General features: G+C 42.4%; 2 protein-coding genes across 6 annotated transcripts; both read left to right on the top strand.

The window, feature by feature from the left end:
* The first annotated feature begins 81 nt into the window (after positions 1-81).
* bsk (mitogen-activated protein kinase dJNK) lies at positions 82-6926 on the top strand. Of its 2 annotated transcripts, none has more exons than XM_089870272.1 (10): positions 82-236; positions 1985-2293; positions 2519-2648; positions 2731-2789; positions 2868-3172; positions 3307-3378; positions 3449-3759; positions 3854-3917; positions 3989-4087; positions 4540-6926. In XM_089870272.1, exons 2-10 carry the CDS (start codon positions 2115-2117, stop codon positions 4689-4691), a joined length of 1371 nt encoding a protein of 456 aa, XP_089726398.1. In that variant the 5' UTR covers positions 82-236; positions 1985-2114; the 3' UTR covers positions 4692-6926. The 2 variants fall into 2 exon arrangements, with proteins under 2 accessions (XP_089726398.1, XP_089726397.1); XM_089870271.1 differs by having other exon boundaries at positions 2868-3175.
* Positions 6927-7194: 268 nt separating this feature from the next.
* On the top strand, positions 7195-14452 carry LOC149690668 (serine/threonine-protein kinase 31-like). 4 transcript variants are annotated; one of them, XM_089870252.1, is made up of 24 exons: positions 7196-7351; positions 7514-7715; positions 7839-7933; positions 8013-8316; positions 8381-8545; positions 9056-9283; positions 9351-9553; positions 9622-9797; positions 9876-9946; positions 10021-10335; positions 10414-10536; positions 10617-10730; positions 10812-10901; positions 10984-11121; positions 11205-11453; positions 11517-11618; positions 11677-11757; positions 11842-12078; positions 12151-12306; positions 12380-12448; positions 12536-12579; positions 12652-12724; positions 12805-12873; positions 13369-14452. In XM_089870252.1, exons 2-24 carry the CDS (start codon positions 7650-7652, stop codon positions 13759-13761), a joined length of 3561 nt encoding a protein of 1186 aa, XP_089726378.1. In that variant the 5' UTR covers positions 7196-7351; positions 7514-7649; the 3' UTR covers positions 13762-14452. The 4 variants fall into 4 exon arrangements, with proteins under 4 accessions (XP_089726380.1, XP_089726378.1, XP_089726379.1 ...); XM_089870253.1 differs by having other exon boundaries at positions 7198-7464; positions 7562-7715; XM_089870254.1 differs by having other exon boundaries at positions 7195-7715; positions 9351-9538.
* Positions 14453-17666: the final 3214 nt, after the last annotated feature.

Genomic DNA, 17666 nt, shown 5'->3' with positions numbered 1-17666 from the left:
GAAGCGCGGAATGTTTCATAGCGCGCGGGTACCTTTCTTGAAACTGAACTGAACTGAGTCCCAGTATGGAAGCGATCGATAATAGTGATGACGTGACTGACGTCATGAACCGAATTCTGTGACGCCATTAGGAACAGCGCTCATGGAGAAGCCGTCGCGGTCCGCGGAAAAATTGCAGACTTTGACGAATTTACGGGAAATTGCCAATTACCTCGATCTTCGAACCGATTAAACGGGTAAATACGTATTTGTAATATTCCTTCTTCATTAATTTAAGGCTCCTTCGGGCCTGTTGGCCCAAAAATAGAAAATTTTGCAACCCGTCAGTGTCCCTAGTTAGGCTTATAGGCGGGCGGACACATTCGGCCGTCCCTGTGGCCACTGTCCTGTGTACATTTCCCCGCTCGATGCGCCCTTTTACTTTGGCTTTTTCCCATTGGCTCCTGAAAGAATCCGCACAACGACATCGCTGATGGTTAGGCCTCGGCCGAACAGACTATCTGAATATGAATCTTATTAGCTTTAATCCCTTAATGTTGAAGGATACCCCGAATTGCCCAAAGAACAGTCCCTCCCATTATCACATAGAGCACAACGACCACAAACCGAACCTCCAAACGAACACTAACTTAATCTTACCTAAAACAAAACCACACGTAAACCGTCCATTCTGAGTCTGACCAATCCAAATTGGCCAACCTTGCCAACCTGAGTATCTATTTAGTCACACACCTAGGCCTAAACATCAGATTCACATTTTATAGGAGTAAAAATGTCATACCATTTGACATTGCTAGAATACTATCTTAGAAGTGTGAAATTCTTATGGTTTTTAGCTAGGTGCGGTTAAAAAAACAGACCTTCTAGTGCTTTTGCTTAGGTTTGTAGGTGTGTTTGCGAGTTGACCCTCCCCCCCTGACCCCGGGTACACGAAAAACAAGCGTGGGTAGAAACCGATTAAGGCAAGCTCATAATGTGAAAGAATTGGGAAAGTTAGCTATGGTACGGATGTTTGTTAAGAAAATATCCTGTTTTGGCTCTTAAAAGTATTGGGAAAGAAACAACATTGGCAATGCATTGTTAAAGAATTCACCTGGTTAGTTTTAATTTGATGGACGGCTGTATGAAGCCTATTTGTTGGAAAGCCTATGAAACCGGTTTGTTGGGTTGGCGCGCGGGAGGGGTGGAAGGAAGGAAGGGAGGGAGGGGATGTGGGCCCAGAGCTGCCGTCATTGCATTTCCAACCAGTACCAAAATGAACAATAGCAGAAAACCATTTCCTTACCATAGTGTTAGAAAGAATATAACCCTTGAGCGTCTTGGTTTGGCTCAAAATCAGCGCAGCAATACCGGTTCTCAGGGAATTTTAGTAAAAATAAGGGGGCTGAACAACTGGACTGAGGGACTCTTGGCCGCCCAAGTATTATGAACCAGTTCCCAAAATATTTATTCCGAGAATTTTGTGGGGAAAACTTACAATGGACTGATTGACAGCTGTAATAGCCTGAATATCTCAATCTTGTGTGCTTAAGTAAAAGGAGGATGAGCTATAATACCTACTGTTAGCTTAGCTAGCTAGTAACTAGGCTACAACAAACCAAGTGAGATTAGTAGTAGTGGCACTTATGTTATATTGCCATATATAGGCTTATACAGTCAAAGGTAGAGTGCTGCCATTACTCTGAGGCAAAATTACCAACCATTTAGGTATGGTAAGACCTCAATGTACCATTGTACCCCCAACCATCTTGAATATTACCCTTAGGAGTTAGAAAAAATGAATCATGTACTACATTAGTGCTTACGAAACTAACACGCCCTCCCCACCCACATTTTACGCGTGTAACTTGTTCAATGTTAAATTCTATTCCCTCTTGTAATCTACGCGTGATCTTTGGTTTAGGTTGTCACGAGTCACGAGTCGCGCTCGCGAATCCGGGGGTTTAATAAAGTTGAGAGAATTCTTCGCTTGGTGTTGTTTCAGGTTGAAGGCGCTTAGAAGGTGGCAAATGTTGTGATAATCTTGATCTAATATTCAAAGTCTCTCTCGTTGTCGCTGCGGCGGAAAGGCCCCTTAACCAGGGGTGTTGCCCGTTGGCACTGATTCGGTGCGGATGCTGGCTCGTTGCGCTCCCTCCCGCTGCGTCAACCCCCAAAGCGTCAACCACACAGCCATGAGCGCCAAACACTCCGCGCTCTTTTACACGGTTGAGGTAGGCGACACCAAATTCACCATCCTCAAACGCTACCAGAACCTCAAGCCCATCGGATCCGGAGCTCAAGGCATCGTCTGGTGAATAATATCAATAAAACACAAAAAACCTTCCTTCATAGACAGTATTAATTCTTTTTAGGCCCATTCCATTGAACCTCGCGCCAATCAGTAGTTCTCTCACTTAAAGTTAATTCTTCCCGTTAAGCCTATCACGATAATAATATTTCTTCATACAGAATGTGTACTAATGTTGGTATAATTTAAATTGTGAAACGAGTGTTTTTTTAATGTTTTTGAATGAAGCGCGGCTTATGACACGGTAACGGGCCAAAACGTGGCCATCAAGAAACTGAGTCGACCGTTTCAAAATGTAACCCACGCTAAACGCGCCTACAGAGAATTTAAATTAATGAAACTTGTAAATCACAAAAACGTAAGAGGGCCTAACTTGTCATTGCTCTTCGCTCGTCGCCTCGAGTAGAAAGTCAATGGTTGGGTTTTTGTTTGTTGGACAGATTATTGGTCTTCTAAATGCCTTCACTCCTCAAAGAACTCTGGAAGAGTTTCAAGATGTGTAAGAGCGAAGATATTATAAGATTGTCCGTTGCCATTGTTGTTGTTTTACCGGTGGCTTTTTTGGATGACCACTTAGATATTTGGTAATGGAGCTGATGGACGCGAATCTGTGCCAAGTGATCCAAATGGACTTGGACCACGAGAGGATGTCGTACCTGCTGTACCAGATGCTATGCGGCATCAAACACCTACACTCGGCTGGAATCATCCACAGGGACCTGAAGCCCTCCAACATAGTTGTAAAGTCCGACTGTACCCTGAAGATCTTGGACTTTGGGCTGGCGCGCACCGCCGGCACCACTTTCATGATGACCCCTTACGTCGTCACGCGATACTACCGCGCCCCTGAGGTTATCCTGGGGATGGGATACAAGGAGAATGGTGGTGACCAAACTACTAACTTAACTAGTCTAATCCCTTCCTCAAAATCATTTTCCCCCTCGATACCTACCCTTTGCTTTTTTCGCGTTTCCGTCATACATTAATGTATTTTTTGTCTTGTCTTCCCTTATTAGTCGACATTTGGTCAGTGGGTTGTATTATGGGAGAAATGATTCGTGGCGCCGTCTTGTTTCCCGGAACCGATCGTATCCTTTTTAACCGCGAACGTTTTGAATTATTTGAACATTTTCGAAGCCTTAACTAGAGTCGAAACAGACATCGACCAATGGAATAAAATCATCGAGCAACTGGGAACGCCTTCTCAAGAGTTTATGAGGAGGTTGCAACCGACGGTGCGCAATTACGTGGAGAACCGGCCAAAGTACTCGGGTTACTCGTTCGAGAAACTCTTTCCGGATGTCTTGTTTCCGGCGGACAGTTCCGAGCACAGCAAGCTCAAGGCCAGCCAAGCCAGGGACCTGCTCTCAAAGATGCTGGTCATCGATCCAGAGAGGAGAATCTCCGTAGATGACGCCTTGATGCACTCCTATATCAACGTATGGTACGACGAGAGTGAAGTTAACGCGGTAAGATCCTAGTTTAAACGAAGAGCGCCTTAATGACAGTTACAAGCCCTTTTTAATTCGTAATTAATAATTATCTCTGGTTATTTTTGAGCAGCCTTCTCCGGCACCGTATGATCATTCTGTGGATGAACGAGAGCACACTGTAGAGCAGTGGAAAGGTATTATTATTCTCGAAATAACCCCCCAGTAACCCTGAATGATAAAACGTGTAATCCGATTACGTCTTCAGACTTGATATACCAAGAGGTTTTAGACTACGAGCAGTCCCATAACACGACGGGAGTGGGAGGCCGTCCTCTAGCCACCAGCCACCCCAACTCTCAGCCAGGTTAGAACAAGCTCCGAGAAACCTATTTTTAAATCTTTTAAGTCTTATCACCGACACTTTTCTTCGAGGGCGCACTATAATACTTAATACTCTCTTCGGACAAAGTGAAGTACTTTGTCCGAAGAGAGTACTAATTGTTTCTCACAGACTTGAAATCTCTCTCAACTTTGAGAGTGAGGTGAGGGAGGTGACCTACGCGAGTGACGCGCTTCTCCATAATTGATAATTGAACGTGGTCTTGGTTTTAGCCGTTTAATAAGGGCGCTAATGGCGCACGCGCATGCGCGAGTGTAGATTTCAAGGCTGCGAAATACAGAGAGAGAGTTGTTGATAATTTACGTTTGACGCAAATTTTTCTCGACTGGCAACGAAACTGAATTTAATGGGGTGGCGTCAATGTTGGTCAGGGGCAAACTGTACGAACGATTGAGGTTGCTTGCGTGTCGTGGCAGATGGCGGAAGCGGCGGCGGCGGCGGCGGGGGTGACGTCATGGTTGATGGGGGTGACGTAATCATTGAAGGGGACAACGACGGTCTTTCTTGCCACCAACACTCTTCTTCTTCGAGCAATGGGGCTGCCAACCCCTACCAACGAAGGAGATAAGATTTGTCCCTCGTCTGACCCCCTCTCTCTTTCTTTCTCTCTCTCTCTCAACCCCGTAACGACACTCCCCAACCCCCCAACCCCCTCTACTGTCTTCTCTCCTCTTCTCTATGGAAATTCTTTCCGCCGTTCCAAAAGAAAAATATCCCTTAAATCTTAAAATCTCTCGGCCTTTCGCGCCAACCAACAATATTGTATTTAACAAACAGACTGACTGTCAGACTTTTTTCCAAATGATCTACTTTCAAAGCGAATGAACAATTCAACGCTTAAACGAAAACAAATTCCTATTTCCCCCCAAACCTTTATTAGTTTAGTCATTAATGTCATTTAACTCTTAATAATTGAAATTTTATCGCGACCCCATACGAGAAAGTCATAAAAGGTGCGTTTTTTCGAGACAGGTAAAGTAAAGGTAGAGTTTGATTGAAACGGGTGAAGAAATGGAGAAAAACGCGTATCTATCTCCGTTCCTTTACCGTTATCCCTGCGCTAGGACAGTAATCTAACTCTTACGTATCAAACTTTGCCTTTAACTCCTCTCCACCGTTCCGTTTTCCCGCATTTTTACGTTTTTAAGTTTGCGTCAAAATTATGAATAAAAGCAATGAAAATTGTACAGAATATTTATAGGTTTAGAATTTAAAATAATAAATATAATAGAAGTCGCAAACTAAACGAAAAAAAAAAAACAAAAAAACTTTTCCAATGTATTAACTTGTCAAAAGAAAAAGAAAAAAAAAGTTTTTTTAATTAGAAATTTGACGAGTTAACGATTAATATATACATTAATTAATTAATTCCATTTAAAACTAATCCTCTAATTAAAAAAGATTGCAAAAAATTAGATTTAGTCGGGTTTAGAATAATAAAAAAAAAAAAATAAATTAAAAGTAACTCTGGAACGCCATCGCGCGCGGGCGAATACCGAGACTAGTCCAAATATTGCTCCAATTAAACTAAACTAAACTAAACTAAACTAACCAACCTTTATTTTAAAATTTTTTGAAATATTTTCTATATAACCAAACCTTCATTCAAATAATAATTAATAATAAATAATAAATAATAAATATCAAAACTTAATCTCAAAATTACGGGCTCGTAGCTTAAAAAACGGAATTCCAATAATAATTGGCTTAGATTGAACAAAAAAAAAAATTCTTAGAAATTCAACAAAACAAAACAAAATTATCATCGTCAGTCGCGATTTGCTTCTTGAGAAAAAAAAAAAAAAAAAAAAAAAACCAAAAGACTCGTTCAAAAACAAAAAGAAAAAAACAAAAAAAACAAAAAGCCAGAATTTTATTTGGGCTTAAAACGGTATAAAAATATGAAGAAATGTTGTTAGGCCTTGCCAGCGATGAAAGCAATTTTTTTTAGAGTAAATTGTCTGGTTATAAATATTTAAAAAAAAAAGGAAAAAAAAACCAAACCAAAAAGATGTCGTCGTGTTGTTTTTAAAAGAAATGATGAAAAAAATCGTGTGCAATGATTGTCCAAAGATGTGATTCTGGCCCCTTCCTAGTCGGCGCAAACAAAAAAAGATGAGTGTTGTTAGTTTCCTCGGTGCTGTGTCCCACCCCCCACCCCCACCCACCCTTATGGTAAATACTTAAACTAAATTATGGCTTGTTTTAATTCATAAATTTAACGGGGAAATTTTAACGAGGGGGAAAAATTTAATTTAAAAAGGAGGCGGATTAATATATGACGTGCCAAGGAACAGGTGAGTGGAGGTACTAGGGCCATTAGGGGTAATTCACGATGGCGATGGCGCCCGATTGCGGTAGTTTTTAACACTAGAGTTGTTTCTCAACCTTTAATGGCGTTCGTGCCCCTGTGTACTGGTTTCTACCGGTGTCATATTTGAATCCGTCAAGATCGAGAGATCGCTAACAATCCTTGGAGTTCTCTAATCTCGCGAAATAATTGTATAATCGAAGAAAAAATGTTTTCGAAAATGAAGCCAATGGAAAGTCTCATAGAAATTATTCTATGCAGACTATTCCGGTATAAAGAATCGCCTAATCATATTTTTCCTCTTTAAATTTCATATTTCTCCCTGATTTAATTTCTTTACCGATTCACAAAAAAAAAATAAAAAAACTATAAGACGGACGACCAGGGAAAAATAAATCTTTAACTCCTTCTACCCCGTTTTATTTAACAAAGATTTTTCACACCTTTCTTCGAACGTAGAATAATAAAAAATAAATTCCAAACACAATAAAATGTCTTGTGCAATTGTCTTTTCGTCTAACCTATAAAACCTATATATTTTTTCGGACCTATTTAAATAATTTTTAATTGAGCTCTGACGGTGACCAGTCTGGGAAATAGCACACTTCCTCTGGTCCAAAACCAGTTTATTAATTGCTTGGACTAGTTTTTTAATTCAAGAAGTGGGGGTTACTGGTCCTCAGGACCAATTTGTTAATTGCAAATCTATAGGAGAACAAAGGCTGGGACCAGTTAATTATTTCGGGGACTAGGGGGGTCACTGGTCCCAAGGAATAGTTTAAAAAATATCCTTATTTCCCAGACTGACGGTGACGGTACCACGTACTGTCTCTGCAAGAAGGGTTGCCAATTGGAAGGTTTGGCTCGCTTTTTGAGCGAATGAGAAACCACAGCTGGGAATCAATCGATATAAACATGTACGTCTCCTGCTTTGACGTTTTTCCAAATATCGCCAATGAGTTTTAACATAATTAGGCTTAATTTAGGTTAATGAATAGTTTTTAATTGTGGTTATATGTCGGATAAGACGGTATTTATTTGGTCTTTGCATTGCTGTGTTTGTCCTTTCCGTTATTAAGAGCCGAGTAGCCGAGTTTGCTAAGCCTTGGCTCTCGTTCCTCTGTCAGACTGTCCCCTGTCAGTGTGGTGGAGTACGCGCGGAGTACAGACGTGTTCGCACACTAAATTTATTAACTAAAAATCGCTTCCCCAACAATGGCTAAAACAAGAGGAACCAATTTTGACATTTTCGTTGGAAATGTTCCACCAACGGGAGACGAGGTAAGAGCGTTATAATTAAATTGCACTATAATTTCTTAATTGGACAGCCAACTTGGGCAGGGAGGTCGTATATGGGTTAAGGTAAGCGGCCCTGAGAGGGTAAAAATATTTAATTCTTTGTAGAAAACGGTTCGGGATTTGTTCTCTCAATACGGCGAAATTAAAGACATTTTTATGCCCGAGTCTCGGAAACCTTCTTCAACAGGAGCCAAAATAGCGTAAACGAATATTCTTTGGTATCAGCTAGCGAGGAACGCGTTGTTAATCAGGAAAATTTTGTCTTGGCGCTTGATATAGTTTCGTTCACTACACTCGGGAAGAAGACGCGAACAACGCGATTGAAGGTAAGAATGGTTTTAATTGGAACGGCAGCGTTTTGCTGGTCAGGAAATCGGACAAATGGCTGAAACGCATAAAAGACGCCAGCAACGTCAACCCGTCGGGCACCTTTGTCCCAAAAACTATCAAATCTTCGCATCAGCTGAAGAAGGAAAAGTACGAGCAGGCGTACAATGCCAGTAATGGGGGCAACCTACCTTCCAATTCGAACTACAGCCCCTTCCCCAATGACATTAATAGCAAACCTCATTACGAAGAAAGAGTAAGTCGCGGCCTTTGTCCCTGCTATCGGGCTTATTTTATTGAACGAGATGATCTTCGAATAGCACATTTGTTCCATGAAACTCTGTTTGTCTCACGTGGTGGATCCCATCTCGTTCTACGCCAATGTGCAAAACGACTATGACGCCAATCAGTTGATGGACCTTCAGAACGAGCTGAACCTCGTTTGCTCCTCTGCCCCCGTCGCTGAGAAACTCGTCATCAATAAAGTTATTATTATTGTTATATACGAAAAAGACCAATATCCTGGCATCTTCTCGAGAGTTTATTATTTATTGATATTGTTCACGCACACTTAGAACAGTTTGACAATAGGGCACCCGCCTTTGTGGCCTAAGTGGAGGGAGGGAGGGAGGGAGATAGGCTTATCTAATTATAGACCAGGGTTCGTACGGAACCTGGATATCCTGGATAACCTGGATAAGTCAGGGATATGGAAAATAGGGGAAAAAGTCAGGGATAAGTTAGGGATTTAAAACATTTTCCTAAAAAGTCAGGGATATGTCAGGGATTTTGTTTGGCATATCAAACCATTCTTCATGCAATGCTAAATATGATGAAGTTGGCTCTGGTAAACACCTTAAAATGGTCAGGGATATAGGCAACATTTGGTTAGGGATAACCTGGAAAAGTCAGGGATTTTCAATGTAAAAATTTCGTACGAACCCTGTAGACGAATATATACGAAAATGAGGCAAACTTGTTTTACCGGTTGTTAGATCTACGCGACACGGTTCAGCGAAGACGAAACGTGGTACAGGTGTCGCGTGGAAGCTGTGGATAATTATTTGTCCAAAGCCAAAGTTCATTACATTGACTTTGGTAATTCGGAACAAGTCTCTTGCCAAGGTGTGGTGGAAATTCCCGCTCATTTGGCCAACGTCCCCTACTTGGCCATTCATTGCGAATTCTACGACTTGTTGGTCGTAGACGGCCTTTATCAAGAGGTATAGTCGCTGATAACTTTGGGGAGTCGCGATGATGATAGGGTTAATTGGTTTGGCGCGGTTTCAGGCCATGGCCGAGTTACAAGATATCACGGCCGAGAAGCTTCTTCACGCTTCGGGTTTTAAGACAAACTCGTCTCAGGGGGAATGCTTTATGGTCGTCAATCTGGAGGGCGACGGCTTTAACATCATCGCTCATTTGACGGAAAACGGTTTTTTGGCCAGGAGTAAAACTTCCCCCGTCCCTTCTCCCTTGTACGAGAAGCGAGGGTAATCGCTTTATACCGCTTCCTTTACGGAAACGATCTAGTCGTCGTTACAATGGCCCTCATTGACAGGTTGAAAGATCGGAAGAACGTGGCTCTCGACAAGATGGAGAAAATGTCCAACTTCGCCTCCGCCACCTCCGCCGCCAATCGTTTGAAAATGGGTAATAATTTTAAAGGCCTGAACAAGAAGAACGCCTATGCCTATGGCAGCAATTCCTCCATTAGCGATCACGGTTGCAATATAGGTATAATATATAAGTTTTCGACGAGGTACTCGAGCTTTTGTTAGGTCTACTAGTAAAATGGTTTTGTCCAACCCGAAGGCGCCAATATGCTTGTCTCCGAAATTGAAAGTTTACGAATGGAACTGTCTAAAGAACGGGGAAAGTCCGAGGTTGGTAGACGTACGAGTTTTTATCGGCGAAACGCTGACGCTGATTTGATATTAATCCCGGGACTTAACGATAGGCTCTAGAGAAACGAAACCGTAAATTGATGAGTCAACAACAACAGAAACCGGATATTTTATCTCAATGCGATGTCTTTTCCCAAATCACGTCTCTTCTGGCGGACATTCCCCGCGTTACCATTACGCGTCAACAGTTACCCGTTGGTCCTGGCATGGGTATTTCGCAGGACTGCGTCGAAACAGCCATCCACTTGTTATGGAAGGGCAAGGAACATCCCACCCCTTCTCCCGATCACGACTCGCTCAAGAACGTTAATCATTGGGAAAACTTATACCGCGAAATACAACGAGACATTTCACTTTGCCCGGATGCCGTAAGTGCATGTCTTCTTTTAATTAATTTGCAAAACGGATAGTTGTGACGAAATGCGTCCAATCCAAACGCTGCGCAGAAACTCTTGCCCGAATTAATAAGTAAAAGGAACGAAATTCGATTGGAGTTTCACGGACAGTTGAAATATTTTTGCGATCTGGTGGAAGGAATGCCTTTACGCGAACGGGTCTCGCAATTAGGAGTAATTTTATCGAAATAATTAATATGACGTGACGTGTCAGGGGTGGACGTTGATTCAATTTATTATTCTTATTCGCGTAGGCGGTTTTGATTGATTTACAAAAGACTTACGAACCGTTTTTACAAATGAGGACGACCAGCAACGCTATTCCTATTCAACTCCAGGATCTAGTCATGTTCTATCGTAAAATTAAAGTACTCTAAGCCATTCCTCGGGGAGGGGGGGGGGAGGGGGGGAAGGGGGCGCGCCTTGTTTTAATCCGTTTCCCCTTGTAGGAAGAATGCGCCTCGAAATTTCGAGACATTCAATTTAAGACGAATCAAGCTCATTCGGCGCTGATGGAAAGTCTCGATCTTTTAAACAAAGTGCGTACCGCAAAGTATAAAAGTAGGTCATCGGGTGGTTTAAGCGATTCACCTTTGGTCCTTTTTTTATTTGGTTTGGCAGGCGCTCGCTTTACACGCTAGGAAAAACATTTTTTCACGCTCGACGTCTCCCAGGCGCGAATTTTCCGAGAAACAAATATTGGCCGCCGTGCGCGAGTTGAAAAAGTGTTTACAGCGAGAAATAGCCGAATGTAATTTGGTAAGCGCGGTCCTTGGCGGCTTGGCGCCTATGTTTTAGCTCTCGGACGTACGTACTTGACCGTTCGTATGTATATTTCTTAGGAGAGAACTAATCACGCTAGTGTTATGGCCATCTTGACGCAACAACTGTACAAGGAATTGAGTACGGAATTGGAGAAAGCGCGTTGTTTAAGCGACTCGGAAGCATCCTACCGACAAACGTACGAGGAAATCACGCCCTGGTTGCGTCAGGAACCCGACTTGGAACGTATCGTCCAACTCAGGAAAGAAACCAAGAAAATCCGATCGAAATTTCGTCACAAATTAGCCGATAAAAGTGACTTGGACGAGGTTTGTATCTAATAGTTCGCGTGTACTGGCAATCGCGCCATTGTATTGTCATTTTTATCTCAGAGTGAAGAAAAAGACGAAGCGGCCATTTGCGCCAACGTGTCGGATTTGAATAAACTGCGATTCGAGTTGCAAAAAAAATTCCACGAAGATGACTCCGAAATGGTACCCTCGCGAAGTATTTAGGTAATATTGAAAATCTTATCTTTCTTTCTGACCTTAGCGACGCGTCATCGTCTATTATCGCTCCGTTTTTCCCGAGTTAAATTTGCAATATCCCGATTTGAGAATTGAACAATACGACGTGAGTTTATTCTTTAGAGTGTCTTCCGTCCCTTTTGGTTCATGTCCGAGTTGACGGCGATTTTATTTTTTTATGACGTGTCAGAAATACGATGGTCTGGTGAAACACGTCAGGCAGATCGAATACTATAACGTGGAGCGTGTGGAGAATAAAATGGGGATAGATTGTTACGTTTCTACCTTCTTAAACGCCCCCGTCACTCTCAAGCAGTATTTGACCGAATGCGACCAAATGCAAGAATCTTTCCTCGATCGCGCCAAACAGTACGCCGCTCTGCAAAGCGAACATTTGCTCAAGATCGACGCCATCTTTTTTTCCAGCGTAAGAGGGCGTGTCTATACTACTGACGTCGGCCAAACGAAACCAAAGTAATGATTTAACGTTGCGTTATAGAATTGTCGCGTGGCTTACGTTCAACAAGAACGGCGCGAATCGTGGCTACATCGTCTCCAGACTCAATCCATTTCTCTGGAAGAAAAGCTCTTGATTTTGTCGGCCATTTTGGAAGCGCTCAACACTTTGCATTCGGCAAATTTAATTCATGGATGTGTACGTATCGCTTTTTTTTCAATTTTCCTCCCGACTTAGTTTTAGCTTGTCTTCTTCGGTCTCTCTTTGATAGTTACATCCGGATACGGTGTTTGTTAAAAACCAAAATTACGCCATTCTCGACACCATTCCGTTGCTGGAGGTAAATATACTTATACCATTATAGTTTTGTGGCCTCCAAAATTTGCGTCAAAATTTTTAAATGTGTTATTAAATAAAATTATTTCAGAGTAAACTCCAAAATTTAACTTTGCCGTCTTTCAACGGAATCAAGTTAGTCCGATCGCCACATTTTGACGACCCCGTCCTCCTTTTATTTTAACCCTCCTCGTATTTTCTTGGTAGTTTTCAGTGTCCGGGTCTGAACAAACCTTGCCCCGAGAACGACATTTATGCCTTTTTTTGCGTGGCATTGTGGGTAAGTAGTCCTTTATTTATTTATTTATTTATTAATTAGTTATTGGTCTTTTAACTAACTGTTTTTGCGTCTTCTTCAAGTTCTTTTTCCCAAATACAACGTTCACCGTAGACGAGGATGGAATTCCCGATTTGACTCGACTTGAAGTGGTGAGAGAGAGAGAGAGTGAGTGTGAGAGAGTGTGAGTGTGAGTGTGAGAGAGTGTGAGTGTGAGTGTGAGAGAGTGAGAGAGAGAGAGAGTGTGAGTGTGAGAGAGAGAGAGAGAGAGTGAGAGAGAGTGAGTGAGAGAGTGAGTGAGAGAGTGAGTGAGAGAGTGAGTGAGAGAGTGAGTGAGAGAGTGAGTGAGAGAGTGAGTGAGAGAGTGAGTGAGAGAGAGTGAGTGAGAGAGAGAGTGAGTGAGAGAGTGAGTGAGAGAGTGAGTGAGAGAGAGTGAGAGAGAGAGTGAGTGAGAGAGTGAGGAGTGAGTGAGAGAGTGAGTGAGAGAGTGAGTGAGAGAGTGAGTGAGAGAGAGTGTGAGAGAGAGAGTGAGTGAGAGAGAGTGTGTGAGAGAGAGAGAGAGAGTGAGACAGAGAAATGGGGGGGGGGGAACGATATATTTGTTTTCATTTTGAAAAAGGGGACCTTTAATAAATATTTCTCCGTAGTCGGCTGAATTGGAAGAACATTTATCGCCTATTTACAAGATCTTACATACTCCTCCCGCCGAATACCCGACGGCTTTGGAACTGTTGACGAATTATTCGCTCTTCGCTCGAAAGAAACGCCTGGAAAGCGACGAGGACGAACTGGAAGCGGCGTTCCGACAGCGCATACCTAACGAAATAGTCACCTTCGAGGAGAGAGTCGTTCCCGAGGGCGACGATGGGAAAGAGGGAGCGCCCGAAAAGAGCGCGTCCGAAGAAGAAGAAGACGAAGAGGAGGAGGAAGAGGAAGAAGAAGAAGAAAGTAGTGACGAGACGGGGAAAGAACCTGACGAAAGCGACGATGACGAGGAGGACTTCCAACAAGAACGCTACCATTTTAGCCAGACCAATTAACAATCTAGTCTTAGTAAATGATAGTCCGAGGCAATTAGGGAGGGCCAACATTGATAGGGAGTGGGATAAATATTCAACCCTTTTTCCCCACATTGTTAGCCACCAATCTCTTTCTCTCTTTCGCGAAAACGCGCAGATACCAAAAAGAAGAAGAAATAACCACCATTTTCTTTTTTCCTAATATAAATAATAATAATAATAATGAATAAATAAATAATCAATTCCACATCCAAGTATTAGAATTACCGTTTTGGATCGGTAAGGAAGTCTGAATTATAGACTACATCTTCACTTTTAAGAGATTTTTGACCTTTGTCCTGTCCATCAACCTTTTTTTTTTATATTATTTAATTTAGAATAATTAGGCGTGTCTTCTAATTAAGTATTTAATTGGAAGAGAGCTGAAGAACGATAGTGGTCATTTTTTTCGTTTTGGAGGCCATAACAAACGAGTGCTTTCATTGAAGGAGCCGTTTTTCACGTTTATTGTGATATATTTTTGGGAATCGGTCGATATCTCGCGCGGGCCCCTATCCCTAATTAATTAATTAATTAATTAATTTTTTCCCTCCTCCCATTCATTTGTGTTGCTGATTAAATTCACGCTTGTAACGTGTTCCTATTATTTGTGGCTTAATCAATAGCCACTTAACAGTACAAATAAAATCAACCCACTTTTGATCCACTATAATAGTGATTGATTTGGGTCATTTTAATTCGACGGAAAGTAATCGGTGTTTTCCCTGGTTATTGATGGGAAATAGGTATTACAACTGGTAATACCTAAAACAGGTAAGTTTTCCTTAGTAAAAGGAGAATAATATCCGACTTGAAATTGGTTTAGTCAAGGGCCTTGACTACCCGAGGGCCGAGAATGGTCGTAAGTGGAACACGTATGTATGACGTTTTCGTGTTGTACCCGAGCGGTTAAATCGTGGTCTATTGAACCGCCAAAACGTGGCGAACGCGTTACCACGTGGTCAATGCTGAGAGTACGCGTAAAGTATTGTGTGGAAACTGCTATTAAAGTTAAAGAGATTTTCGATTTCCCCTTAAACTATAGTTGAGAGCGTGGCTTAGTGGGCAAGACCACTAGGTTGTAAGGCCGATGATGGTGGGTTCGATTCCAGCCTAGGACGACTTCCCAAACCCGACGAAGAAGAGAATGTAGCCCTTGCAGTCAGTAATGAATAGGACGTGAACCCAGCACCTTTAGGAATGCGCCTGGTCCGGATTCCGACGGATTGCTGGAAAATGCACTCAAGATGATGATGACGTATGTATGACGGTTTCGTTTGATAGTATAGCATTTGAATCGTGATCTATTGAAATGCCTAAACGTGGCGAACGCGTTACCGTGTGGTCAATGCTGAGAGTACGCGTAAAGTATTTTACGGAAACTGCTATTAAGTTGAAAGTCTCACCGTCGGGTGTTTACTTATATCTAGAAATTACGTGAATTGAATTAAAGAAAGGGGTTAGAGTTGTTTTTTATCGATGTCGGGGTCCATTGGCGGCATGGTTTGGACGCGATAATTCAGCGCTGGCGAAGAAGTTAAATTAACGTAAGATATTGCGCTAGAAAAGTATGTTTTAGTGTGCTTAAAAATAGACAATTAACGCCCAGACACTGTCCCATACAAAGTAGTTATTTTTATTTTGTATATAAAACATGGTGAAAGAAGAATACAAGGCAGCATTGGAAAAAGGAAAACCGTTGACGCGTACCACTTGTCGGGTAAAATTTGGAGGTAACTCTCGCGTTGCAAGGGGCTTTAGCGTTATGGCGAAATTTTGTATGACATTGCTAATCGCGTGGGTACAGGGAACGCGTTCGATGTAGAATAGTAGTTGTAGAAGAAGTATAGTACTTGTAGAAGACGCGGTAAAGCGTGTAGAACCATTCCGACGAAGGTGGTCGTGGTAGGAGCGAGTGAGGATTCAGAAACGTCCAAAATAATCGGATATAAGTATAAATATGAACCTGCATGGGTTGAAGAAAAAGAAATGGGCGTAATGGTAAGATCTTACGGGTTGTTGGTGGCGCAAAGTTCAGTAGAGTAGAATGACAGTCGTGCCTTGCGGGAACTAGCAATCCAAAGTCAGGCGTTAGTCGAGTAGAATGACAATCGTTCGGGGAAATGACAGTCTCATGGACAGAGACGTGTCGACAGTCTTGGGCGATCTGGTAGAGGTCCACGGGAAGAGCCTTAGGGAGAGTTTGGGCGAACTGATAGAGGTCCACGGGAAGAGCCTTAGGGAGAGTTTGGGCGAACTGATAGAGGTCCACGGGAAGAGCCTTAGGGAGAGTTTGGGCGAACTGATAGAGGTCCACGGGAAGAGCCTTAGGGAGAGTTTGGGCGAACTGATAGAGGTCCACGGGAAGAGCCTTAGGGAGAGTTTGGGCGAACTGATAGAGGTCCACGGGAAGAGCCTTAGGGAGAGTTTGGGCGAACTGATAGAGGTCCACGGGAAGAGCCTTAGGGAGAGTTTGGGCGAACTGATAGAGGTCCACGGGAAGAGCCTTAGGGAGAGTTTGGGCGAACTGATAGAGGTCCACGGGAAGAGCCTTAGGGAGAGTTTGGGCGAACTGATAGAGGTCCACGGGAAGAGCCTTAGGGAGAGTTTGGGCGAACTGATAGAGGTCCACGGGAAGAGCCTTAGGGAGAGTTTGGGCGAACTGATAGAGGTCCACGGGAAGAGCCTTAGGGAGAGTTTGGGCGAACTGATAGAGGTCCACGGGAAGAGCCTTAGGGAGAGTTTGGGCGAACTGATAGAGGTCCACGGGAAGAGACTTGGCGAGAGTTTGGGCGATCTGGTAGAGGTCCATGGGCAGAGAAGTAGCGAAGAGTCTTTCCCAGTGTGGTCCAGGTCCATGAGGAGAGAAAAAGCAACTGGTTGAAGCGGTGCGATAGAAGTTGGAACTGTACCTGGTAAGATGAGATGAGGGGTATTTATGGGAAAAGGTCCCTATTGTATAAAAAGTGAAATATCTTTTAAAAAGGAAGGGAAAAATATTTATTTTTTGGAGGCCAAATTATAGGTTAAAAAATTAAAGTCATTAATTTCTCTGAGGAAACAATTTGATTGGGTCCTTTTGATCGTTAGAGGGTGTATTTGCATTTTGTGACGTCACGTGTGCATGAATGAAAATTTTGCAAGCATTCATTTGAAGCGAAACCGTTGTCCAGGGAAGATGCTGCTGGTTTTAATTGGTCATTTTAATAGTTAGAGCCGCGGTGTTAAGACGTGCCAATTTTTCGATCCTCAACTCTGAAACGAGATTGAAGTTACGCGTAGCCTTGGAATTGAATTATCTTCGCCGTTGGACTGGACGATTGCTATTATGGATGAACACTCATTGGGAAGTTGTAATTAATTATTAATTAATAATTGCCATTATGTGGGACGGTGCTTGAATTTAATTAATGTTGGATTGGGCTATTTTCAACGTGTGTTAGTATTTTACATTAGCGGGAAGGTTTAATAATTTAGCGTTTAGGATTATTTTTGAAGGAAAGGGAATTTGTATTTTAGATTATCGACAAAGTTATTTAATTGTTTGTGGACTTTTCGATTATCGGCGGACTTTCGCGGCGGTTTTTCTGGAGAGGGGGAGAATATTTTCGATAGTCATTGGGTATTTTGGGTTTGCGTTATGTCGGTTGGAATATGAAGAGATGATTGTGGGAGTTGTTTATAAGGTTATAATTAGTGTATTGAGATGAAACTCGAAGTTGATTAAAATAAAAAGTAGTTTGAAGTGATTTGGAAGCAAAGGCTTTGCCTGTTTGAATTTTTTATTTTTTAGTATTAAGAGATGGGCTATAGGAAGTATATTGAATTAATGCAGAAAAAAGGAGTAGGAAGTCGCGTATCGTAGTAAGTAGGTGTAAATGGAGCTG

This window comes from Phalangium opilio, unplaced genomic scaffold, assembly GCF_054372755.1.
Source record: "Phalangium opilio isolate 3A_F unplaced genomic scaffold, DU_Popi_V2 ptg000031l_1, whole genome shotgun sequence".
Taxonomy (NCBI): domain Eukaryota; kingdom Metazoa; phylum Arthropoda; class Arachnida; order Opiliones; family Phalangiidae; genus Phalangium; species Phalangium opilio.
The sequence above is the reverse complement of the archived record's forward strand: the minus strand, read 5'-3'. Positions and strand labels throughout refer to the sequence as shown.